The following is a 27595-nucleotide window of genomic DNA, read 5'->3' on the forward strand; positions in this document are numbered from 1 at the left end:
GGATTTAAAATTCATATCCTGTTCCTCAACATCGACATGAATACTGAAAACTCCTCCGAGAACGATGTCGCCATCTTCAGACAAACCGAGCAGATCAAACATCCCCAATGTTTGCAGGTTGTCTCTTCAGTCAGCCACACAGGAACAGGAACAGAAATCAATAGCACACAGAGCATAGGGAAACACATAGTTTTTAACTGTGTCCTTCAGTGTCCAGAACACAGGTAATCACCCTTATATACTTTTAATACTGACATCTGTGCGCATTTGCTTTAAATAGATATATTATTCCAGGTGCTCTGAACAAATTAAGGACAATTCTCAGAAGGAAGCAAATGACCACTTTAATTTTTCTCCAGATAATCAAACCAAAGGAGAAAAGAACAAAATTTAATTACAGAGTCATCTGAGCGTAGGGTACAATCTTATTCCTTTATCATTAATTTTCTACAGCACCGATTAATTTCCTTAAGGTTTTATGATTTAATTTAACAGATGTGTGCTGTGTCATAAACATTTTACGGATCACCAAGTTTTATACCAAGTTTTGCACCAAGTTTTACCGAGACTTTTTTGTCCATTAACAATTAAAAAACTATTGTGCATTCAATACATTAAATTATTCACAACTTTGCTTTTATTAGTATTACATGATGAATCAGAATCTCATGATACTTCAGGGAGAGTAACACAACCAACTTCTAACTAGCATGTAATGTTTTGAGCAAAATTTTAATTTCATTCAGAAATAATGTTCACTGTTTCTTGGAAGCCATTTTACCCATTATGTGCTTCTTCGTATTTTCCTCTTTTTTCAGCAGGATAATATAACATTTTGGAGCAAAAATACAGACAAGTAATCCAAAGCTTGAGGCCAAAATTGCAAATATTTCTACAGCCACAGTATATTTTCCAGGAGAGCTTACATAAGCTGGAATGAAAGTGATCCAAACAGCACAGAAGATAAGCATGCTGAAAGTGATGTGCTTCGCTTCATTGAAGTTGTCTGGAAGTCGGCGAGCGAGAAAAGCAACTACAAAGCATACACCAGACAACAGTCCAATGTAACCAAGTACACAGTAAAAGGCGACTGCAGATCCCAGATGGCATTCAAACACGATTCTCTCCCTAAAATATACAGTATTTTTCAGTGGATAAGGTGGTGCCAAACATAGCCAGACAGTACATATTAAGCATTGTATCAGGGTAAGGATGAAAACACTCAGGCGTTGTTGTATAGGTCCAAACCACTTCATCATGTTATTACTGGGAAGTGTTGCATTAAATGCCATCACCACAACGATTGTTTTTCCCAAAACACAGGAAATACAAAGAACAAAAGTGATACCAAAGGCTGTGTGACGTAACCTACAGGACCAGACTGAAGGCTCTCCAATGAATGTAACTGAGCACAGAAAACACAAAGCTAATGCGAAAAGAAGCAGAAAACTTAACTCTGAATTATTAGCTTTAACAATAGGAGTGTCTCTGTGAATATAGAAAGCTACAAATACACTTATAGTGATGCAAACTCCAAGCAATGCCAGTGTCACTAGAGCAATCCCCAATGTCTCCTCGAAGGAGAGGAATTCAATTTCCTTCAGTATGCAATGATCTCGTTTTTCATTGGACCGGTATTCCAAAGGACATTTGAAGCACAAAGTTGAATCTGAAAGAAAGTAAATTGTGATTGAATGAACCTGAATTGAAATCTGTTCAATAAATGTTTGTGACTATAAGAATTAATTGATAGCTGTGTTTGTTCTTACCAGTGATGTTACTAATTTCACCATCAGCACATTCTATACAATCAAAGCAACACTTTGGTTGTCCATTTCTTGCTGCTTTCCTTGTTCCAGGGAGACAACTGTCAGAGCAAACCGCCCGTGGGACCTGGTTATAGATAAATGTAAGATGTTAATGTTATGCAGTTGCTCTTTTGCTGAAGGTGTGTTATTTTTCTGTTCCAGGTAATTATTTATCCCGAGATCCGTGTTCATTTGTAAGATCGGTTTGTCGTAGCCGAGCAACTCCTTTAACTTCTCAGATAATATTTCACAGCAAAAGCCCTTACCGTAATCTGACCTCCTCTCCATACAACTGCCTCTTCCTTTATATTAAGTTCTTCCCCTGGAAGAGCAGATCCATCATAGTGCCCGACAGTGATTATATCAGTGCCGCCGAGGCCATTTGGTTGCCAGTTTATAATGTCGTACGTTGGCACTGGATCCCCGTTTTCATCGAAATGAACATTTTCACCAATCTTTGTGTTGAAATTTAATGTCTTCATGTAATGCAAAATCTATATTGGAAAAGAAGAAGAGAAGAAGAAATAATCTTTGATTTTATCAAAATACTATAAACATTTATAATTGTGCAACACGAAGCATTACAAGGCAAACATGTTGCAGGTTCCAATCTCATTCTGTGCCGAGCAGTAGCAGTTGTTACCAATTGGCTTTAATGCCGCTGAACCAAGAAAGGGAAAATCAGTGTCTATTTCCCCTATTGTAGTGTCTATTGTAATTAGATGGTTTCAAGATGCACAGTAAGAATATGTTTGAGGGTGGTAATGTCCTTCCAATTGAATCGTGTGAAAATACTCTCTAAGGCCACATTTACAAAAAACGAGGATTGTCATGGTATGGGAATCCGACCATCAGCAAAATAATAAATAGTAAATTAGCAAGAACAGCACAAGAATCCACAAACAGACATGTTAGGTAATATATTTGGAGTCCTGTAGCTCAGTGGTTAGAGCACTCGCTTTGCAAGTGAGAGACCTGAGTTCAATTCCAGGCAGAGGGCGAAACCTTGGGTAAGTTTCCTTACTCCACACAGAGCCTGATAATAATCCCTCCAAAACCCAAAACAATAATAAATTGGTCATTTTCAATCTACAACCGTTTGTGGGACATTGCTGTGCGCAATTGGCTGCCGCGTTCGCCCACAAATATGCAGTCAATTCACTTTACAGTATATTCTGTGAAGCACTTTGGGACGTCTAGAAGACGTGAAAAGTGCTGTATCAAATGCAAGGATTATTATTATATTTGTTATAATCTTGGAACCACAGATCTATGGCTATAGCTTTCTACTCATATAGCACCTTACACAAACTAAACATAAACACCATTCAAAGTTTAACATTTACAAGACAAATCATATGAAGATCGTCTTACTTGCCATGGTTGAAAGTTTGAAATATTTGCACAACTTTTATTGTAAAATGGTCCTTTGCCACTTTCACATGACAGCATATCATGAAGAGCATGAGCTATAGCGTAGGTAGCTGTATAGACCTTGTTGGTAACTCTGTACTGAGACACATCTGTATATGCATTATTTACAGTCCGTAAATTCTCTCGTCCTGTGCATTCCTTAATTCCGTCTGCTTTGTGCTCCTCGTTTCTTAATGTACAGTTGAACGTCATTTCCCAAAATTCTTTTATTAAACGGTTTCCTGGATATGCAGAAGGATGAATTCGCAGTAGAAACTCTTTCAACCCTGGAACATGTACTTTGCGAATCGCAATTCCAATTGTGCCGGAAAGGAATCGTCTACTTTCTTCTGGAGGCAGATGTGTTGTGGTGACCCACGCCTCACTTCCTATCCATTGAATACCTGTCACATTTTGTCTTACAATTTCTTTTAGTAAAGCAGTCATGTCAGAGTGACCAAGAAATGCTACAACAACCTTTGTGGTAGATTTCTTGATAATGTCTATAGTTTTAAGCAATTCCTCCCTCGAGTATGTTAAATAGAATGACTCAGAGTAGGCAATACAAACACCGAGTTGTTGTACAGTTTCTGTGAACGCTTGGATTCCAAAGTTACCATAGTCATCATCACTTCTAATGGTCCCAATCCACGTCCAACCAAAGTGTTTCACCAACTGAGCCAAGGCTCTGACCTGAAAGTAATCACTTGGTATTGTTCTAAAAAATGATGGATATTCCTTCCTGTTGCTCAGACATTGACACGTAGCAAAGTAACTTACCTACGAAAATAAACATGAGAAAGAGAACAAATAAACTTGAGCTCAAATTATAATTATCTGTAAATAAAATGTTCACTTTTCATGGTGAGCATGTTATTACTATTACCGAATGCTTATCCCATTGATAACCTTCCAGTTAGCAGTGAACATGTTGTTAGGGTACAGTACAAAACTTACATTCATCAAACATTGAATATATTACACATCGTCACATAATTTTTACACATTACACACAAGTGGAAAATCGTGTTATTACTATTAACCAAAACTGACATTCATCAAACATTGATTATATTATATATCGTCATTCTGAAAGTATAAAATTAGCTAATAAAATGATTAAAACACATTGCTTAGCAATAATCATTAATGATATTATGAATGAATTAATTGACATTTTGTTGCATGTCATTTTTTGGTTGCATTAAAAGAATTGCTGATTCTAAATGTATCTAACCAAATGGAAGTGGATACAAAGTATGTTGGATATCACTTTTCTTTTATTGTGCTCCAGCAAACTTACGTCATATTCCATGAAATAGCTTACCAGAGGAATCCCAAAAGGACTGATCAAGGTTGCTACTGCTATGGACAATGAAGAACTGGAATGACCAACAATAGCGGAAACCACAGGTGCTCTTTTGCAGGTGAAATCTGAAGATATTCCTTCGAGTCTGTTTAAAAATTCGAAGGTTGTTTTTATTGATACGGCAGGTGTTCCACAAGCGTCAGAAATCCAGTAACCCAGAGTAATGTTGGGAAGCAGTGTCAGGTCTTTGTTTATTTCTTCTATAGCAAAGATCATCGCCATTGCTAAACGAAACTGTCTGAGTCGAAACCTGTAGCAATCAAAATATTAAATACACTATCTCTCAATTTTTTACAACATTGAAAGTGACACTGGTATTATCATTCCAGAAAAGAATAAACCAATAGATAAAATGTCCTTTTCTGCGGTTAAGTCATAGCAAAGAAGGATTAAAGGATGGAATCAACATTTGGAGCAAGATACGAACATAAGATATAAGAATTGCTAGATGATAGATGACCAAGGACCATTCAGTTTTCCTTCTATCATTTTTGGCAGTCACATGAACATTTCACGTCCCAAACTATGAAATGAATCCCACTATATTATTTCGTAAAATAAATCTATCCAATTTGCTTTTTGAAAAAATTAACATTTTCTGCTTCCACCATCTCCCTAGGGAGCCTGTTCCATAAATGTACTACTCACTCACTGTAATAGTGATTCCGCAGACTTGTTTTGAATGTACCTCCCTTCAATTGCAGTCGCTGTCCTCTGGTTCTCCTGTTCTGTACAAGATAAAGCAACCTTGGTCTACATTAGTCTTTTGTACTGCAGCGACCAGAACTGCACACTGTACTCAAGTGCGGTCCCATTATAGTTTATAATAATAATAATAATAATAATCCTTGCATTTGATATAGCGCTTTTCACGTCGGGAGGACGTCCCAAAGCGCTTCACAGAACACACTGTAAAGTGAATTGACTGTATATTTGTGGGCGAACGCAGCAGCCAATTACGCACAGCAATGTCCCACAAACAGTCGTAGATTGAAAATGACCAATTTATTATTATTTTTTGTTTTGAAGGGATTATTATTAGGCTCTGTGTGGAGTAAGGAAACTTGCCCAAGGTTTCGCCCTCTGCCTGGAATTGAACCCAGGTCTCTCGCTTGCAAAGCGAGTGCTCTAACCACTGAGCTACAGGACTCCTGAATTGTTAGGATTCATAGAATCATAGAACCGTAGAATATTACAGCACTAATATTCTATATTCATATTCTAAGCGCTCTGAGATGTCTACCATGTGTGGAGGGCACTAAATAAGTGCAAGTTGTAACACACAAGGAGGCCATTCGGCCCAGTGTGCATTTGCCTGCTCTTTGGAAGAGCTATCCAATCATTCCCACTCCCCCGCTCTTTCACCGCACTTCTGCAAATTTTCCTTTTTCAAGTATCTATCCAATTCCCTTTTGATAGTCGTTATTGAATCTGTTTCCACCAGCCTTTTAGACAGTGCATTCGAGACCCTAACAACTTTGATTACCCCACTATTTCAGCTCAGTATTGCCTTTTTGATACAACCCAGCATCTGGTTTACTCTGCTCACTGCCACTGAGCATCGATACAGTGCCTTCAATTTATTGTCAACCAAAACACCTTTTCATTTTCGGTACATATTACTTTCTTTCCATTTAAATAATAGTCCCTTGCTGTATTTTGTGTCCCCAGGTGAAGCACCTTGCATTTCTCTACATTGAATTTTATCTGACATCGGTCTGCCCAAGAGACTATACGTGAATCTGCAAATCTGCTGATAATTATTGCAGAATTGCCTAAGTTTTTAACAGACCAATTCAACCCATATGGATTTGTTTACCATCTGCTCTTCTTCCCAGACGATAAACTATATAATAACGTTTGATAATGAAATGTGCAAACCAATTTGAATATTTTGGGCACATAAGCACTTCACAATTCTGGAACCCAGTCTACGTGCTTATCAAAAGAAAATTGTCAAATGGCGGATTTGTGTCATAGAAATCTGATTGCAAATTTGTAAATTTACCTAGAGTGTACATGGAAAGTATGATTCATATTCCTTGTAACAATTCGAATATACTGTACAGTGAAACCACTAAAATATCATTGAAATCAGATAATTGGGTAATGCATTAGCCTTTCCACCTTCAAAAGAAAGGTTTTCATCCAAATAAATATATTCTCTTTTTAGAGATTAGAAGTGATCTAACATATATTATCATGCACCAAAAATGTTAGTTATCTAAAAGTGTGAAAGTAATTTGGCTATTTCATGACATTAATCCTCAACAGTCTGTCTATTTTTAGAATCCAATAAGACAAACGGACAGTTTCACTAACTTTGTACATGTTACTGCTTTCGGTTGGGATTTAAAATTAATATCCTGATCCTCAACATCAACATGAATACTGAAAACTCCTCCGAGAACGATGTCACCGTCTTTAGACAAACTGAGCAGATCAAACATCCCCCAATGTTTGCAGGTTGTCTCTTCAGTCAGCCACACAGGAACAGGAACAGAAATCAATAGCACACAGAGCATAGGGAAACACATAGTTTTTTAAACGTGTCTGTCAGTGTCCCAAAGTACAGCCAATCGCCCTTATATACTTTTAATACTGACATCTGTGTGCATTTGCTTTAAATAGATGTATTACTCCAGGTGCACTGAACAAGTTAAGGACAATTCCCAGGTGGAAGCACAATACCACTTTACTCTTCTTCCAGATAATCAAACCAAAGGAGAAAAGAACACAATTTAATTATATAGTTATCTGAGTGTAAGGTACAATCTTATTCCTTATTGATTAATTTTCTACAGCAACGATTAATTTCCTTAAGGTGCATGGTGTAATTAACAGAAGTGCACTGTGTCGTAAACACTTTACGGATCACCAGGTTTTATATCAAGCTTCACACAGCATTTTTAAACAAATTATCTTGCAATCATGCAAGAAATTATTCACAATTTCGATATTATTATTATTACATGATCAATCAGAATCTCATGATACTTTAGCGAGATTAACAAAACCAACATCTAACTAACATGCAATTCTTTGAACAAATTTTTAATTTCATTCAGAAAAAATGTTCACTGTTTCTAGGAAGTTATTTTACCCATCATGTGCTTCTTCGTATTTTCCTCTTTTTTCAGCAGGATAATAAAACATTTTGGAGCAAAAATACAGACAAGTAGCCCAAAGCTTGAGGCCAAAATTGCAAATATTTCTACAGCCACAGTGTATTTTCCAGGAGAGCTTACATAAGCTGGAATGAAAGTGATCCAAACAGCACAGAAGATAAGCATGCTGAAAGTGATGTGCTTCGCTTCATTGAAGTTGTCTGGAAGTCGGCGAGCGAGAAAAGCAACTACAAAGCATACACCAGACAACAGTCCAATGTAACCAAGTACACAGTAAAAGGCGACTGCAGATCCCAGATGACATTCAAACACGATTCTCTCCCTAAAATAGTCACTATTTTTCAGTGGATAAGGTGGTGCCAAACATAGCCAGACAGTACATATTAAGCATTGTATCAGGGTAAGGATGAAAACACTCAGGCGTTGTTGTGTAGGTCCAAACCACTTCATCATATTATTACTGGGAAGTGTTGTATTAAATGCCATCACCACAACTATTGTTTTTCCCAAAACACAGGAAATACAAAGAACAAAAGTGATAGCAAAGGCTGTGTGACATAACCTACAGGACCAGACTGAAGGCTCTCCAATGAATGTAACTGAGCACAGAAAACACAAAGCTAATGCGAAAAGAAGCAGAAAACTTAACTCTGAGTTATTAGCTTTAACAATAGGAGTGTCTCTGTGAACATAGAAAGCTGCAAATACACTGAAAGTGATGGAAACTCCAAGCAATGCCAATGTCACTAGAGCAATCCCCAATGTCTCCTCGAAGGAGAGGAATTCAATTTCCTTCAGTATGCAATGATCCCGTTTATCATTGGACCGGTATTCCAAAGGACATTTTAGGCACAAAGTTGAATCTGAAAGAAAGTCAATTGTGATTGAAAGAACCTGAATTGAAATCCGTTCAATAAATGTTTGAGAATATAAAAACGAATTGATAGCTGAGTTTGTTCTTACCAGTGATGTTACTAATTTCACCATCAGCACATTCTATACAATCAAAGCAACACTTTGGTTGTCCTCTTTTTGCTGCTTTCCTGGTTCCAGGGAGACAACTGTCAGAACAAACCGCCCGTGGGACCTGGTTAGAGGGAAATGTAAGATGTTAGTGTTATACAGTTGCTCTTTTGCTGAAGTTGTGTTACTCTTCAGTTCCGATTACATATTTATCCCGAGATTCATGTTCATTTGTAAGAACGGTTTGTCATCGCCGAGCAACACCTTTCACATCTGAGACACTGTTCCACAGCTAAAGCCGTTACCGTAATTCGACCTCCGCTCCAAACAACTGCCTCTTCCCTTATCTTAAATTCTTCCCCTGGAGGAGCAGATCCATCATAGTGCCCGACAGTGATAATATCAGTGCCTCCGAGGTCATTTTGTTGCCAATTTATAATGTCGTACGTTGGCACTGGATCCCCGTTTTTATCGAAATGAACATTTTCACCAATCTTTGTGTTGAAATTCACTGTTTTCATATAATGCAAAATCTATATTGGAATATAACAAGAGAATAGGAAATAATTGTGCAACATGAAGCATTACAAAGGCAAACTTGTTGCAGGTTCCAATCTCATTCTGTGCTGAGCAGGAACAGTTGTTACCAATTGGCTTTAATGTCGCTGAACCAAGGAAGGGAAAATCAGTGTCTATTCCTTGTCCAATTCAATCACATTTCCCCCCATGTAACCAGAAGATCTGACGATGCAGAGCAAAAATAGGTTTGAGGTCGGTAATGGCCTTCGAATTGAGTCGTGTCAAAATACTGACTCTCTAAGGCCACATTTATAAAATATGAGGTAGGTCATGAGATGGGGATCCGACCAACAGCAAAATAGTAAATAGTAAATTAGCAACAAAAATAAAAACCACAAACTGACATGGTGAACTAATATAATTTCTATAATCTTGGAACCTCAGATCCAAGACTATAGCTTTCTATTTATGTAGCACCTAACAAAAATGAAGCTTAAACACAATTGAAACGTTTAACGTTTATATGACAAATCATATGAAGAACTGCTTACTTGCCATGGTTGAAAGTTTGATATATTTGCGCAATATTTATTCGAAAAAGGTCCTTTGCCACTTTCACATGACAGCATATCCTGAAGAGCATGAGCTACAGCGTAGGTTGCTGTGTAGACCTTGTAGGTAACTCTGTACTGAGTCACATCTGTATATGTGTTATTTATAGTTTGTAAATTCTCTCGTCCTGTGCATTCCTTAATTCCGTCTGCTTTGTGCTCCTCGTTTCTTAGTGTACAGTTGAAGGTAATTTCCCAAAACTCTTTCACTAAGCGGTTTCCTGGATATGCAGAAGGATGAACTTGCAGTAGAAACTCTCTCAACCCTGGAACGTGTACTTTGGGAATCGCAATTCCAATTGTACCAGAAAGGAATCGTCTGCTTTCTTCTGGGGACAGATGTGTTGTGGTGACCCACGCCTCACTTCCTATCCATTGAATACCTGTCACGTTTTGTCGCACAATTTCTTTTAATAGAGCAGTCATAAGAGGGTGAGTAAGAAATGCAACAACAACCTTTGTGGGCCATTTCTTAATAACATCTACAGTTTTAAGCAATTCTTTTCTTGAGTATCTGATAGGAAAAGTCTCAGAGAAGGCAATACAAACATCGAGTTGTTGTACAGCTTTTGTGAACGTTTGCATTCCAAAGTTGCCATAGTCATCGTCACTTCTAATGGTCCCGATCCAAGTCCAACCAAAGTGTTTCACCAACTGAGCCAAGGCTCTGACCTGAAAGTAGTCACTTGGTATTGTTCTAAAAAATGATGGATATTCCTTCCTGTTGCTCAGACATTCACATGTAGCAAAGTAACTTATCTAAGGAAATTAAAATGAGAAAGAAACAAACTTGAACTCAAATTATCATGACCTGTAAACAGAATGTTCACTTTTCAAGGTAAAGTGTAATCAGTCCAGTAACTATTATTATTGATTATCCCTTTGATGTCTTCTTTATCGCTTCCGTTTAGAAGTTCCTGTGGTGCTGAAGGTACCGAGTGATACTGAAACGCGACATAACATAGATCCCGAAATGAAGAAGAAGAAAAAATAAATTGGTGTCTTTGTATTTTGAAATGGGACAATCACTGGCAAAAATAATTTGCTGTAAAATTACGTTCAATTACATAGATTTTATAATCTAAATGCAGGCCATTCGGCCACCATGTCCATGCAGGTATTTATACTGCACATGAGCCTCCAAACCCTTGTAATTCTCTCCCCTACACCCTTCAATGTGCTTTTGTTTAACAAAATGGAAATGGATAATGAAATATGTTGAATATAATTTTTCTATTCCTGTGTTCCAGCAAGCTGGTATAATAAAAATCCTTGCATTTGATATAACACCTTATCACATCTTCGAGACGTCTCAAAGCTCTTCACAGAATGTACTGTGTATTTTGTAGGTGGAATGCGGCAACCAATTTGCGCACAAAAGTGTCCCACAAACCACTGAGGATTGAGTGAACACATTATTATTATTTATTTAATTAAGTTTGAAGGGATTATTACCGAAGGAAAAGCGATCCACCAATTGACGAATAACTGAGTTCCTACTTACTGCTTGGTAAACAGAGGTGTGTGGAGGGAGGAAACTTGCCCAATGTTATGGTGTTCCATGAAAGAGCTTACCATTGGAATCCTAAAAGGACTGATTAAGGTCGCTACTGCTGCGGACAGTGAAGAACTGGAGTCACCAACAATAGCAGAAACCACGGGGGCTCTTTTGCAGGTGAAATCTGAAGATGTTTCTTCAAGTCTGTTTAAAAATTCGAAGTTTCTTTTTATTGATACGGAAGGTGTTCCACAAGAGTCGGAAATCCAGTAGCCCAGAGTAATGTTGGGAAGCAGTGTCGAGTCTTTGTTTATTTCTTCTATAGCAAAGATCATTGCCATTGCTAAACGAAACAATCTGAATCGAAACCTGTGGCAATCACAATATTAAATACACCATCTTTCGAATTTTCACAATAGTGGAAGTGACATTGATATTATCGTTTTGGAAAAGAATAAAACAACAGCTAGAATTCCGTTTCCTATAGTTACGACGCAGCAAAGAGGGATCAACATTTAGTGAAATATCTTGATGTGTTGCTTATAGATAAAACAATATAATGATGGTTCGCATAGATATCCTTAACTTTTTTTATGTTAGAGAGTTCCCTAATTTGGCAAAATTCAATTTGACATAGCTATATGTTTTACCCAGTGACTAACCAGCTTTATACCTGCTTTAATTTGGGACGTCTTCCCACCTTGAAAGACCTCCACAAAAGTGAAATAAGTGTAAATTGTATTGTAATCCTATTGCCACTGAACCAGTCTAACTAATAGGGCTTTGGTGTGTAGGACTGAGGCTGTATGTAAATCTCCAAATCTGCCAATAATTACTGCAGAATTGCTTGGGTTCCCTGGAACAAACCAGTTCCGCCCATGTGGATTGTGTTTACCTTCAGCTGATCTACTAAAACTAAACAACAACTTATGATGATGAATCAACTTGAATATTTCGGGTACGTAAGCAATTTACAATTATGGAATCCCATCTGCTTGCTTATAAAAGAAAATTCATCAATATCATCAATATCAATGTCACAGAAATCCGATTTAAAATTTATCTGGAATATACACGGGCACTACTACTCACATTACTTTCAGCTGAACTTCATCTAGTAACAATTTGAATCTATTGTGGAGAGAAATCACTGACATATCACCGAAATCAGATAATTGGGTACTGCACTAGGGTTTCGGCATTTCATAGAAAAATTGTCATCCAAACATATATACTCATACTCTCTTCAAATAGATTGGACGTCAATTAACCATATAATAGCATGCTGCAACAATGTAAGTTATCTAAAAGCGTCCACGTAGCTTGGTTATCTTACGACATTCATCCACAACGATTGGTCTATTTTTAGAATCGGATAAGACAAATGGACAGTTTCACTAACTTTGTACATCTTACTGCTTTTGGTTTGATTTTGAAATTCATATCCTGATCCTCAACATCGACATGAATACTGAAAACTCCTCCGAGAACGATGTCGCCGTCTTTAGATAAGCTAAGTGAATTAGACATTCCCCAACGTTTACAGGTTGTCTCTTCAGTCAGCCACACAGGAACAAGAACAGAAAAAAATAGCACGTAGAGCATAGGGAAACACATAGTTTTTAAATGTGCCCATCAGTGTCCAGAACTACAGCCAATCACCCTTATATACTTTAGATACTGTTACATTCCACTGAGTTTTGTGCATTTGCTTTAAATAGACGTATTATTCCAGAGGCTCTGAACAAATTATGGACAATTCTCGGAAGGAAGCACATTACCACTTTAATCTTCCTCCAGGTAATCAAACCAAATTAAAAAAAGAATATATTTTAATTACATGCTCATCTAAGATTAAGGTGTAATTTTTTTTCATTCATTTTCTAGAGCAACAATTAATTTCATTAAGGTTTATGGTTTAATTTAACAGATGTGCACGATGTGATGTAAACATTTTACTGTATACCAAGTTTTCCTGTTTCCCCTGGACTCCCAAGTAATTGTAAAAAGGCCGAGTTAGGAGTATAGCGTAACTTTGTGGGGGGTGTTATAGCCAAGCAGCAGGACTTGAAGTGAGCTGCGGCCTGATAATGGGGTTCAGTGATGGCTGGTCAGAGGATTGAAACATGGATAGGTCGGGGTCTCAGTGGCGGTAGGTCTGGGAGGCGAACCCAGTGCTGAGTCGCGGTGGAAGGACGTGAAGGCCGGGCATTGGGTCGGGGTCATCTAATGAAAATTCGACCCAAGGAGGAAACACACAGTGTATTTAATAAATCGATAACATAGAAGGATGTATTTCATTTGTTTTTTATTGAATGGTCAGAATTTAAGATAAATGTTGTTTCCATGCACCATGTGTGACCGCACCCTGGCCTGGCTCCACTGGCTCCCCATCCCTCAGAGGATAGAATTCAAAATCCTCATCCCCACTTTCAAGGCCCTCCGTGGCCTTGCCCCCTCCTACATCTCTGACTAGCTGACCTCCTATTAATCTGTCCACTCCCTCCATTCAGCTGCTGCATTTCACCCACAATTTACAGTCAATTTACTTTACAGTTTATTCTGTGAAGTGCATTAAGATGTCTAGAAGATGTGGAAAGTGCTATATCAAATGCAAGGATTATTATTATTATTATTATTATTTTATTATTAACCCGAGTGTCAGCCTGGCTCAGTTTGCAGCACTCTCCTATCTGAGTCAGAAGGTCATGGATTCAAGCCTCACATCAGGACTTTAAACTCATAGATTTGGCTGACATTCCTGTTCAAGCACATGGAAGATCCCATGGCATTATTTCAAAAGAGAAGTTAGTTTCTTTTTGGATTCTGGCCCACAGTTTCCGAAATACAATTCACTTTATGATGGGTTATGGGACATTCCTCTGCACAAATTGGCTACCGTATCCAGCCACAAAAATACAGAGTCACTACACTTTACAATAAAACCTATGAAGTGCTTCGAGACATCAACAACAACAACAACAACAAGATTCCATTTATAGAGCGCCTTTCACGTCAGGAGGACGTCCCAAGGCGCTGCACAGTTGGGTCATGACCCGAGCAGGGAGGAAATGGTCAGGGTGAGGGGAGGGAAGGGAGGGAGAGAGGAGGGGGGAAATGGTCAGGGTGAGGGGAGGGAAGGGAGGGAGCGAGGAGGAGGAAGAGAGTCGAGAGGGGAGCTGAAGGCACGGTCAAAGAGAAAGGTTTTGAGACCGGCCTTGAAGGAGGAAAGGGAGGAAGCAAGGCGAAGGCACTGGGGGATGGAGTTCCAGAGCCTGGGGGCTGAGAGGCTGAAGGCCCGACCACCGATAGTAGGGCGGTTGGGGCGGGGGACGTGGAGCAGACCGGAGCCAGAGGAACGGAGGGTACGGGCAGGTAGGTAGGGGGATAGTAGGTTGGAGAGGTAGGAGGGAGCAAGGCCGTGAATGGCCTTGTAGGTGAGGATGAGGATCTTGAAATCAATCCTCTGGGGGATGGGGAGCCAGTGGAGGCGAGCGAGGGTGGGAGTGATGTGATCGCGAAGCCTGGTGCGGGACAGTACACGAGCTGCAGAGTTCTGAATGACCTGCAGCTTGTGGAGGGAAGTGGCGGGAAGGCCGGCGAGGAGAGAGTTCCCATAGTCCAGCCTTGAGGTGACAAAGGCGTGAACCAGGGTTTCAGCGGCGTGAGGGGTGAGGTAGTGCCGTAATCTGGCGATATTCCGGAGGTGATGGAAGGCGGTGCCAGTTGTGGTGCGGATGTGAGGGAGAAAGGACAGCTCAAGGTCGAACAAAACGGCGAGGTTCCTGACTGGCTTTGAGAGGTGGAGAGTGCAGCCTTGGATGCTGATGGTGTCAGCGCCTGAGGTGCGGAGGCGCTGACGTGAGCCAATCAGGAGGGCCTCGGTTTTTCGCACGTTGAGCTGAAGAAAGTTGTCTCTCGTCCAGGACTCGCCCGACATGACACGCTGTGCCAAATGTAAGAGTTATTATTTTATTGTGTCCACTTACATATATTCCTCACTGGCATTAACTTTTAACAGACGGCCCTGAAAGAGGTCAAAATAATAAAGAAATAAAATTGAAATATTTGCTGTAATGNTTTTTGAATAACCATTAACTGCTTTTATTAGATGCTTTACTCATCATGTGTTTCTTCTAGCATTTGCTGGCTTTAGTAATATGATGTAACATTTGAGAGTAAATATACATATACATAATGTAAAACTAGATGCCAAAATAGCAAACACTTCTATGGCTAGAGTGTATTTTTCAGGATAGTTTATATAAGCTACCATTGAAGTTATCCAAACTACACAAAAGAAAAGCAAAGTAAAAGTAATACATTTATCTTCATTAAAATTTCTCGACCCTGTTCTGCCATTCTGATAGATCTTGGCTGATCTATACCTCAACTCTACATTACCCACCTTTGCCACATACCTCTTGATACCCCTCGCTAACAATAACTCAACCTTCTAAACTCAAGGAAATACAGGCCACGTTTAAGCAACCTGTCCTCATAATTAACCCGGCTCTGGTTTCAGTTTGATGAATCTGGAATCTGTCACCCCCAAATCCCACCCTCAATATATCTTTCCGGAGGTGTCATGGCCATAACCGGACCGAATACTCCAGATGGGATCTGACCAAGGCTGAAGGGCAAAGACAGTCTTTATGTAAATTAAATACTTTAGTCAAGACATTTAATAGGGACCAGATGTTTCTTTTACTCAATATGAAGCAAAGTAACCTATGAAAATGTTAACAACAACAATAAGAATACATTTGTTCAGCGCCTTTCACATCGGGAGGACATCCCAAGGCACTGGCATTTTATTGTCTGCTAACAATTCAAAAGAATCTTGCATCCAACACAAGAAATTCCTCACAACTTTCATATTAGTATTACCGATAAATCAGAATTTCACAATACTATCACCAACATCTAATTAATATGAAATTTTGCTCCAAAATGTTATTTTCATTCAGAAAACATGATCACTGTTTCTTGGAAGCCATTTTACCCATCATGTGCTTCTTCGTATTTTCCTCTTTTTTCAGCAGGATAATATAACATTTAGGAGCAAAAATACAGACAAGTAGCCCAAAGCTTGAGGCCAAAATTGCAAATATTTCTACAGCCACAGTGTATTTTCCAGGAGAGCTTACATAAGCTGGAATGAAAGTGATCCAAACAGCACAGAAGATAAGCATGCTGAAAGTGATGTGCTTCGCTTCATTGAAGTTGTCTGGAAGTCGGCGAGCGAGAAAAGCAACTACAAAGCATACACAAGACAACAGTCCAATGTAACCAAGTACACAGTAAAAGGCTACTGCAGATCCCAGATGGCATTCAAACACGATTCTTTCCTTAAAATATTCACTATTTTTCAGTGGATAAGGTGGTGACAAACATAGCCAGACAGTACATATTAAGCATTGTATCAGAGTAAGGATGAGAACACTCAGGCGTTGTTGTGTAGGTCCAAACCACTTCATCATGTTATTACTGGGAAGTGTTGCATTAAATGCCATCACCACAACGATCGTTTTTCCCAAAACACAGGAAATACAAAGAACAAAAGTGATAGCAAAGGCTGTGTGACATAACCTACAGGACCAGACTGAAGGCTCTCCAATGAATGTAACTGAGCACAGAAAACACAAAGCTAATGCGAAAAGAAGCAGAAAACTTAACTCTGAGTTATTAGCTTTAACAATAGGAGTGTCTCTGTGAACATAGAAAGCTGCAAATACACTCATAGTGATGCAAACTCCAAGCAATGCGAGTGTCACTAGAGCAATCCCCAATGTCTCCTCGAAGGAGAGGAATTCAATTTCCTTCAGTATGCAATGATCCCGTTTATCATTGGACCGGTATTCCAAAGGACATTTTAGGCACAAAGTTGAATCTGAGAGAAAGTAAATTGTGATTGAACGAACCTGAATTGAAATCTCTTCAATAAATGTTTGAGATTATAAGAAAGAATTAATAGCTGTGTTTGTTCTTACCAGTGATGTTACTAATTTCACCATCAGCACATTCTATACAATCAAAGCAACACTTTGGTTGTCCTCTTCTTGCTGCTTTCCTTGTTCCAGGGAGACAACTGTCAGAGCAAACCGCCCGTGGGACCTGGTTATAGACAAATGCAGCTACTAGATGTTAATATTATACAATTATTATTTTACTGAAGGCATGTGGTTCTTCAGTTCTATGTAATTATTTATCCTGAGAATCACAAGTGCACAGCAGAAGCTCTTACCGTAATCTGACCTCCATTCCATACAATTATCTTTTCCCTAATTTTAAATTGTTCCCCTGCAGGAGCAGATCCATCATAGTGCCCAATAGTAACAATATCAGTTCCATCGAGGTCATTTGGTTGCCAGTTTATAATGTCGTATGTTGCCACTGGATCTCCATTTTGATCAAAATAAACACTTTCACCAATCTTTGTGTTGAAATTTACTGTTTTCATGTAATGTAAAATCTTTATTGGAAAATAACAAGAGAATAGGAAATAATCTCTTATTTCTGTAAAATACTTCAAACACTTAAAGTAGTGCAAAGAGAGACAACACAAGACACACAATTTTCAGGTTCCAATCTCATTCTGGGGTTTGCAGGAATTGTATAGTGTCCAATCCTTATTTCTATGCAATCACCCATTTTTCACCACATAACATGAAGTTTTATAGGTCTGAGTAAGTTTTGAGGAGCACAATAATGTCTTTCAAATTCAATAGTGTGAAAACACTCACTGTCTAAGCTTACATTTAACGAAAGGTTCTTTCAGGAAATGTGAACAGCCAGATTATGTGGATACGGCCAACATTAAAATAAGAAACAAGAAAAACACAAAAAGCAGAAAAAACCCAATTCAATAATAAATTTGTTACAATCTTAGAACCACAGATCCGGGGACAGAGAGTTCTATTTATATAGAACAGAACACAAAAGAAACTCAAATACTGTTGAATCGTGTAATGTTTACATGACAAAGCATGTGAAGAACTGCTTACTTGCCATGGTTGAAAATTTGAAATATTTGCACAACTTTTATTGGAAAATGATCCCTTGCCACTTTCACACGACAGCATATCATGAAGAGCATGAGCTATAGCATAGGTCGCTGTATAGACATTGTAGGTAACTCTGTACTGAGACACATCTGTATATGTATTATTTACAGTCCGCAGATCCTCTCGTCCTGTGCATTCCTTAATTCCATCTGCTTTGTGCTCCTCGTTTCTTAATGTACAGTTGAAGGTCATTTCCCAAAACTCTTTTACTAAGCGGTTTCCTGGATATGCAGAAGGATGAACTCGCAGTAGAAACTCTCTCAACCCTGGAACGTGTACTTTGCGAATCGCAATTCCAATTGTGCCAGAAAGGAATCGTCTGCTTTCTTCTGGGGACAGATGTGTTGTGGTGACCCACGCCTCACTTCCTATCCATTGAATACCTGTCACATTTTGTCGCACAATTTCTTTGAGTAAAAGAGTCATGTCAGATTGAGCAAGGAATGCTACAACAACATTTGTGGTAGATTTCTTAATAACATCTATACTTTTAAGCAATTCTTCCCTTGAGTATGTTATATGGAAAGACTCAGAGAATGCAATACAAACACCGAGTTGTTGTATAGCTTTTGTGAACGCTTTCATTCCAAAGTTACCATAGTCATCGTCACTTCTAATGGTCCCGATCCACGTCCAACCAAAGTGTTTCACCAACTGAGCCAAGGCTCTGACCTGAAAGTAGTCACTTGGTATTGTTCTAAAAAATGATGGATATTCCCTCCTATTGCTCAGACATTCACATGTAGCAAAGTAACTCACCTACGGAAATAAACATGAGAAAGCGAACAAATAATTTGGAACTCAAATGAATGAAGAAATGAATGTTGAGTTTTCAAGGGAAATATGTTGCGAGTATTGGCCAAAGCCCAGTATCTATTATTGATTATCGCATCGATGACTTCTTTATTGCTACTGTGGTACAGTGCAAAACATTGATAACGTTTCCTAATGTCTTTACTTTTCCTTTATCTCTTGGAATCGACGTTGGATTTCCTGATGGTTTTGCCAAGTGGCTGTAAGTAAAGCTCACTTCCTGAACCTTTGCAACATTAAAGCAACGTTAGAAATACCAGGTGAAAACGAAGCAGCAAAGTAAGTTACTTTTGCGCTGAAGACACTGTACAATACTGAAACAAAACGCAATATAGATCCCAGATTGAAGAAGACCAAGAAAAAAAATCATAATATCATGCATATCTGAGACACTTATTGAAATAAATTGTTGTCTTGGAATCATTGTGAAATCGAACAATCTCTGGGGAAAACCGTTGGGTGTAAAATTACAATGTATTACGTAGACTTTATAACAAAAAGAAGCCATTCGGCCAACTCGTTTACACTCCACATGTACCTCCAACCCCTCGTAATTTCCTTTCACATAACTTTCCAGGTCATTTTGTTTAAAATATATCACAGGTTATCATTCTAAAATATGCAAAACAGGCTGATAGATTTGCAAAACGTTGCTTAAGACCGAAAGCATTAAGGATTAATAATATTATTAGTTATCTTTATTGCATGCAAATATGCACATTATTATGTAATGAAAGTAAATCGCGGATTCCAACGGTGTGCAACTGAATGGAAGTGGATAATAAAATACGTCGCATATTACGTTTCTATTCGTGTCTCCAGCAAAATGAAATCTTATGGCATGAAATTGCTTACCAAAGGAATCCGAAAACCACGGATTAAGGTCGCAATTGCTGACATCGAAGAACTCGAGTCACCAATAATTGCAGAAACTGCGGGCGCTCTTTTGCAGGTGACAGCTGAAGATGTTTTTTCCAATCGATTTAAAAATTCGAAGGTTGTTTTTATGGACATGGCAACCATTCCGCAAGAGTCAGAAATCCAGTAGCCCAGAGTAATGTTGGGAAGCAGCGTCGGGTCTTTGTTTATTTCTTCAATTGCAAAGATTATCGCCATCGCAAAGCGAAACAGTCTGAATAGAAACCTGCAGGAATGACAATATTAAATTACAATATTTTCGCAACATTGAAAGCGGCATCGGTATGATCATTTTGGAATAATTCCTCTGATAAGCAATGGATAGAATTCCCCTTCCTGCAGTTAGGCATAAGTGCATAAGGATTAAAGGACGGAAATAACATTTATTTTTAGAGCAAGACGATTTGATGTATTTGATGTGTCTTTGGGTGCATTGCTTACGGCTATAAACAATAAAATCATAGCTTGCGTTGATATTGTTAACNTTTTTTTTAGGTTACAGTGTAACCCGATCTGACGAAATTCAAATCGACACAGCAAAATATTTTTAAATGGCAACTGACCAACACTCTACCTGGGCAGGTCCAGCTTTATAATGTGCTTTGCTTTGGGACTTCCTGATGGCTTGAAAGACCTCCGAAGGTGTGAAATAAGTGCATTGTTTTGCAATGGTAGTGGCACATGTAAATCTCAAAATTCACAATTTCTGTGAAATTCCCTACATCTATAGCAGACCGGATTCGCCCATTAGGGATGCATTTACCTTCCGCTGATCGACACGCGAGAAAAATCGAAATAAAGCTTAAATATCTCGGGCACATGAGCAGTTTCGGATCCAATCTGTTTTTCTTATAAAACAAAAGCAAACGCACCAATATATTATGTCATATTAACTTAATTGCAAATTTACTTGTAGGGAACACGGATACTACTTACTCACATTCCTTTCAGCCCTGTTCCATCTCGTGACAATCCGAATATAATATAATATAATAATATAATATAATGTGCAGGGAGATCGCTAAAATATCACCCAAATCAGATAATTCGGGACTGCGGTAGAGTTCGCAAGTTCAAAAGAAAACCTTCCATCCAAACAACTATACTTTCCTTTTAGAGATTGGAAGCACAGATCAGGCTACAATGAGGTAAGTTATCTAAAAGCGTGTGAGCAGTTTGGTTAATTCATGACGTTATTCCGCAAGGATCTATCTGTTTTTTTTAGAATCAGATAAGACAAATGGGCAGTTTCACTCACTTTGTACATGTTACTGCTTTTGGTTGGGATTTAAAATCCATATCCCGATCCTCAACGTCGACATGAATACTGAAAACTCCTCCGAGAACGATGTCGCCGTCTTTAGTTAAACTAAGTGGATCAAACATCCCCCAACGTTTACAGGTTGTCTCTTCAGTCAGCCACACAGGAACAAGAACAGAAATCAATAGCACACAGAGCATAGGGAAACACATCGTTTATAAATGTGCCCATCAGTGTCCAGAACTACAGCCAATCGCTGTTATATACTTGAGACACTGTTATATTCCACTGACAGCTGTGTACATTAGCTTTAAATAGATGTATTACTCCAGGTGCTCTCAACAAATTAAGGACAATTCTCAGAAGGAATCACATAATTACTTTAATTTTCCCCCAGATAATGAAACCAACTGAGAAGAGAACAAAATTTAATTGCAGACTCATCTGAGCATAAGGTACAAACTTATTCCTTTTTCATTCATTTTCTACAGCATCGATTAATGTCCTTAAGGTGTAGGTTTAATGTAACACATGTGTGCAGTTTTGTAAACATTTTTGGGTCACAGAGTTTTATATCAAGTTTCACCAAGACTCTTTATTGTCAGTTAACAATCAAGCAAACTATCTTGAATTCAATACAAGAAATTATTCACAAGTTTGATAACATTATTGATACACAATCAATCAGAATATCACAATACTTCCACGAGATTAACAAAATCAACATCTAACTAACACGTAATGTTTTGAACAAAATTTTATTTTATTCAGAAAAAAATGTTCACTGTTTCTTGGAAGTTATTTTACCCATCATGTGCTTCTTCGTATTTTCTTCTTTTTTCAGCAGGATAATAAAACATTTTGGTGCAAAAATACAGACAAGTAGCCCAAAGCTTGAGGCCAAAATAGCAAATATTTCTACAGCCACAGTATATTTTCCAGGAGAGCTTACATAAGCTGGAATGAAAGTGATCCAAACAGCACAGAAGATAAGCATGCTGAAAGTGATGTGCTTCGCTTCATTGAAGTTGTCTGGAAGTCGGCGAGCGAGAAAAGCAACTCCAAAGCATACACAAGACAACAGTCCAATGTAACCAAGTACACAGTAAAAGGCTACGGCAGATCCCAGATGACATTCAAACACGATTCTCTCCCTAAAATATTCACTATTTTTCAGTGGATAAGGTGGTGCCAAACATAGCCAGACAGTACATATTAAGCATTGTATCAGGGTAAGGATGAGAACACTCAGGCGTTGTTGTGTAGGTCCAAACCACTTCATCATGTTATTACTGGGAAGTGTTGCATTAAATGCCATCACCACAACGATTGTTTTTCCCAAAACACAGGAAATACAAAGAACAAAAGTGACAGCAAAGGCTGTGTGACATAACCTACAGGACCAGACTGAAGGCTCTCCAATGAATGTAACTGAGCACAGAAAACACAAAGCTAATGCGAAAAGAAGCAGAAAACTTAACTCTGAGTTATTAGCTTTAACAATAGGAGTGTCTCTGTGAACATAGAAAGCTGCAAATACACCGAAAGTGATGGAAACCCCAAGCAATGCCAGTGTCACTAGAGCAATCCCCAATGTCTCCTCGAAGGAGAGGAATTCAATTTCCTTCAGTATGCAATGATCCCGTTTATCATTGGTCCGGTATTCCAAAGGACATTTTAGGCACAAAGTTGAATCTGAAAGAAAATAATTTGTGATTGAACGAACCTGAATGGAAATCCATTCAATTAATGTTTGAGAATATAGGAAAGAAATCACCCGAATTCAAATCCATTTAATTCCTCCCCTGCCCTCCACCCTTCCCGATCCCGACCCCCAGCTCGGGTCCGAAACACTGATTGTCCAGCGCCTTCGGGACATCCTCCCGACGTGAAGGGCGCTGTAGAAATGCAATTTTGCTCTTGTTGTTGTTGCTGTTTTATAAATGTTTGAGAATATAAGAAAGAATTGATAGCTGAGTTTGTTCTTACCAGTGATGTTACTAATTTCACCTTCAGCACATTCTATACAATCAAAGCAACACTTTGGTTGCCCTCTTCTTGCTGCTTTCCTTGTTCCAGGGAGACAACTGTCAGAGCAAACCGCCCGTGGAACCTGGATATAGGGAAATGCAGATATTAGATGTTCATATTAACCGACTGATCTTTTGTTGAAGGTGTGTTAATCTTCAGTTAATTATTTATCCCGAGATTCACGTTGATTTGTAAGAACGGTTCGTCATAGTCGAGCAACACCTTTCACATTGAGACACACATTCGCAGCAAAAGACTTACCCTAATCTGACCTCCACTCCATACAACTGCCTCTTCCCTTATCTTAAATTCTTCCCCTGGAGGAGCAGATCCATCAAAGTGCCCGACAGTGATAATATCAGTGCCTCCGAAGTCATTTTGTTGCCAATTTATAATGTCGTACGTTGCCACTGGATCCCCATTTTCATCGAAATGAACATTTTCACCAATCTTTGTGTTGAAATTTACTGTCTTCATGTAATGCAAAATCTATATTGGAAAATAACAAGACATGATGAAATAACCTTTTACTTAACCAAAATACAATTATAATTGTGCAAGACAAAGCGTTACAAGGCAACAGGTTGCAGGTTCCAATCTCATTCAGTGTCGAGGAGGAGAGATTGTTACAAATTGGCTTTAATGCCACTGAACCAAGGAAGGGAAAATCAGTGACTATTCCTTGTCCAACTCAATCACATTTCCCCCCATGTGACCAGAAGGTCTGACGATGCAGAGTAAGAATTGGAGGACATTGGAGGACGGTAATGCCCTTCAAATTGAATCGTGTGAAAACACTCACTCTCTAAGGCCACATTCACAATAAATGAGGTCTGTCATGATATGGGTATCCAACCAACAGCAAAATGGTAAATGGTAAAATAGCAAAACAAAATCACAAACAGTCATATCTAAATAATATATCTTGGAACGACAGATCTATGACTAAAGCTTTCCATTTACATAGCACCCAACATAAATGAAACTTAAAGACTATTGAAAAGTTTAACGTTTACACGACAAATCATACGAAGAATGTCTTACTTGCCATGGTTGAAAGTTTGAAATATTTGCACAACTCGTATTGGAAAATTGACCTTTCCCACTTTTGCATGACAGCATATCATGAAGAGCATGAGCTATAGCGTAGATTGCTGTATAGACCTTGTAGGTAACTCTATACTGAAACACCTCTGTATATGAGTTATTTACAGTGCGTAAATTCTCTCGTCCTGTGCATTCTTTCAATCCGTGTACTTTGTGCTCCTCGTTTCCTAGAGTACAGTTGAAGGTCATTTCCCAAAACTCTTTTATTAAGCGGTTTCCTGGATATGCAGAAGGATGAACTCGCAGTAAAAACTCTCTCAACCCTGGAACATGTACTTTGGGAATCGCAATTCCAATTGTGCCAGAAAGGAATCGTCTGCTTTCTTCTGGGGACAGATGTGTTGTGGTGACCCACGCCTCACTTCCTATCCATTGAATACCTGTCACATTTTGTCGCACAATTTCTTTTAGTAGAGCAGTCATATGAGGGTGAGCAAGAAATGCTACCACAACCTTTGTAGAAGATTTCTCAATAATATCTACGGTTTTAAGCAATTGTTTTCTCGAATACGGTACAGAGAAAGACTCAGAGAAGGCAATACAAACACCGAGTTGTTGCACAGCTTCTGTGAACGCTTGAATTCCAAAGTTACCATAGTCATCGTCACTTCTAATGGTCCCGATCCACGTCCAACCAAAGTGTTTCACCAACTGAGCCAAGGCTCTGACCTGAAAGTAGTCACTTGGTATTGTTCTAAAAAATGATGGATATAAGTTCCGGTTACTCAGACATTCACATGTAGCAAAGTAACTTACCTACGGAAATAAAATGAGAAAGAATTATCATTTTTAATGGCAAAACTGTTATCAGTATCACCCAAAGCCCAGCAACTATTATTGATTGAACAATCGTGCATTTTTCTAATGTTGATGCAATTTTCTCTTGCTTTTCCTCTCGCCAATATAATTCACTTCCAGAGCTTGACAACCTCAAAGTAATGTTGGAAATATCAGCTCTAAGTGAAACAGTGTGATTCTGAAATTGCTGAATAATACAACATGGATGCCAGAGGGAAGAATAAAAAAATTGTGATAGTCTCCATATCTGAGAAACTCGTTGAAATAAATTGTTATTTTTGGACAGTTTGTGAAATCACACTCAAATACAACGATCAATGGGGAAAATTATTGTGTGTAAAATTACATTGTCTTCCAAAGCCTTTGTTACATAGAAGACAGTTATCGGGCCAACGCATTCATGACAGTGTTTATACTCCACATGAACCTCCCAACTGCTGTAACTCCCTTTCTCCCATAACCTTCAATGTCCTTTCCTTTAAAATATATGATATATTGTCGTTCTGAAATTGCAAAATCGGACAGTAATTTTTTTTAAAAAGAATGCTTCACACCTGAAGCAATAAAGATTAATGGCATTTTGAATTAATTAATCTACCTTTATTGCATATTGCAGATTATTGAATAAAATAATAATTATTTAATAAAAGAATAATTCTGTCATTTGACATAGGGCCTTATCACGTCGTTTAGACATTTCAGAGCGCTTCACAGAATATACTGTAAAGTGAATTGACTATGTATTTTGTGGGCGAAACGCGACAACCAATTGCGCACAGCAGTGTCTCAGAAACAGTAGTAGATTGATTGACCAAATTATTATTTTTTTTTTAAGGGACTCATCCACCAATCGACTAACAATTGGATTTTAACTTACTGCTTGGTAACCAGACATGTGTGGAGTAAGGAAAGTTGCCTAAGTTGCTGGGAATGGAACCAGGGTCCTCTCACTTGCGAGGCGAGTGCTCAAACCAATACTCTACAGGACGCCACTAAACGAAAAGAAAATCGCGGATTCCAACGGTGTCCAACTACATGGAAGTGGACAATAAAGTATGTTGAATAACACTTTTCTATTACTGTGCTCCCCAAAATTATGATCTTTATCCATGAAAGAACTTACCAGAGGAATCCTAAAAGGACTGATTAAGGTCGCTATTGCTGCGGACAGTGAAGAACTGGTGTCACCAACAATAGCGGAAACCACGGGGGCTCTTTTGCAGGTGAAATCTGATGATGTTTCTTCGAGTCCGTTTAAAAAATCGAAGGTTCTTTTTATTGACACGGCAGGTGTTAAACAAGAGTCGGAAATCCAGTAGCCCAAAGTAATGTTGGGAAGCAGTGTCGAATCTTTGTTTATTTCTTCTATAGCAAAGATCATCGCCATTGCTAAACGAAACAGGCTGAATCGAAACCTGTAACAATCACAATATTAAATACACTATCTGTCGAATTTTCACAGCAGTGAAAGTAACATTGGTATTATCTTTCTGGAAAAGAATAAAACAACAGCTGGATTTCCCCTTCCTGCAGTTAAAACATCATAATAATAATAATAATAATAATAATAATAATAATAATCATTGCATTTGATATAGCGCTTTTCACGTCGGAGACGTCCAAAGCGCTTCACAGAACACACTGTAAAGTGAATTGACTGTATATTTGGGCGAACGCGGCAGCCAATTGCGCACAGCAATGTCCCACAAACAGTCGTAGATTAAAAATGACTAATTTTATTATTGTTTTTGGTTTTTGGAGGGATAATTATTAGGCTCTGTGTGGAGTAAGAAAACTTGCCCAAGGTTTCGCCCTCTGCCTGGAATTGAACTCAGGTCTCTCACTTGCAAAGCGAGTGCTCTAACCACTGAGCTACAGGACTCCACTTAGTAAAGAAGGTTGAAGGAAAGAATCCACATTTAGAGCAAGATGGCACACCTTCCTGTATTTCTTAGAAATATAAGCAATAAAACCATAACTCGCTTAAATATTGTTAACTCATTTTAGTCGGTTAGAGTGTAATCTAACTTGGCAAATTTCAGTTCGTCATAGATTTTTGAATGCTGATCAATCAATACGCTAACTGGACCAGTCCATCTTTATACCTGCTTTACTTTGGGACGTTTTCCCACCTTTAAAGACATCCACAGACGTGAAATGGGTGTAATTTGTATTGTGATCGAATTGTTCCTGGACCAGTCTAATGGGGCGTTAGTGTGTAGGACCTCTTAGGGCTTTTTGTGCATATCACTGAGGATATATGTCGAATATTGCCGACAATTATTGCGAAA

The 27595-nt window shown here is 38.5% G+C and overlaps 4 protein-coding genes across 4 annotated transcripts; all 4 read right to left on the reverse strand.

Annotated features, from left to right (window-relative positions):
• Nucleotides 1-755: 755 nt before the first annotated feature.
• On the reverse strand, nucleotides 756-4842 carry LOC103176162 (extracellular calcium-sensing receptor-like). Its single transcript, XM_042339129.1, has 5 exons — nucleotides 4549-4842; nucleotides 3183-4001; nucleotides 2075-2302; nucleotides 1770-1893; nucleotides 756-1669 (listed from the first exon to the last, which is right to left on the reverse strand). Exons 1-5 carry the CDS (start codon nucleotides 4810-4812, stop codon nucleotides 756-758), a joined length of 2349 nt encoding a protein of 782 aa, XP_042195063.1. The 5' UTR covers nucleotides 4813-4842.
• A 2834-nt stretch (nucleotides 4843-7676) lies between these two features.
• LOC121849879 (extracellular calcium-sensing receptor-like) lies at nucleotides 7677-11668 on the reverse strand. The gene is made up of 5 exons (XM_042339135.1): nucleotides 11387-11668; nucleotides 9752-10570; nucleotides 8987-9214; nucleotides 8682-8805; nucleotides 7677-8581 (listed from the first exon to the last, which is right to left on the reverse strand). The coding sequence occupies exons 1-5, from the start codon at nucleotides 11648-11650 to the stop codon at nucleotides 7677-7679; spliced, it is 2340 nt and encodes a 779-aa protein (XP_042195069.1). The 5' UTR covers nucleotides 11651-11668.
• Nucleotides 11669-16288: 4620 nt separating this feature from the next.
• LOC103176173 (extracellular calcium-sensing receptor-like) lies at nucleotides 16289-21580 on the reverse strand. The gene is made up of 6 exons (XM_042339244.1): nucleotides 21366-21580; nucleotides 20045-20333; nucleotides 18317-19135; nucleotides 17557-17784; nucleotides 17303-17426; nucleotides 16289-17202 (listed from the first exon to the last, which is right to left on the reverse strand). Exons 1-6 carry the CDS (start codon nucleotides 21578-21580, stop codon nucleotides 16289-16291), a joined length of 2589 nt encoding a protein of 862 aa, XP_042195178.1.
• A 569-nt stretch (nucleotides 21581-22149) lies between these two features.
• LOC103176184 (extracellular calcium-sensing receptor-like) lies at nucleotides 22150-26700 on the reverse strand. Its single transcript, XM_042339134.1, has 5 exons — nucleotides 26428-26700; nucleotides 24444-25262; nucleotides 23661-23888; nucleotides 23358-23481; nucleotides 22150-23063 (listed from the first exon to the last, which is right to left on the reverse strand). The coding sequence occupies exons 1-5, from the start codon at nucleotides 26689-26691 to the stop codon at nucleotides 22150-22152; spliced, it is 2349 nt and encodes a 782-aa protein (XP_042195068.1). The 5' UTR covers nucleotides 26692-26700.
• Between the last annotated feature and the right edge of the window lie 895 nt (nucleotides 26701-27595).

The sequence above is a fragment of the Callorhinchus milii genome, unplaced genomic scaffold (assembly GCF_018977255.1).
Source record: "Callorhinchus milii isolate IMCB2004 unplaced genomic scaffold, IMCB_Cmil_1.0 Scaffold11, whole genome shotgun sequence".
Lineage (NCBI taxonomy): Eukaryota > Metazoa > Chordata > Chondrichthyes > Chimaeriformes > Callorhinchidae > Callorhinchus > Callorhinchus milii.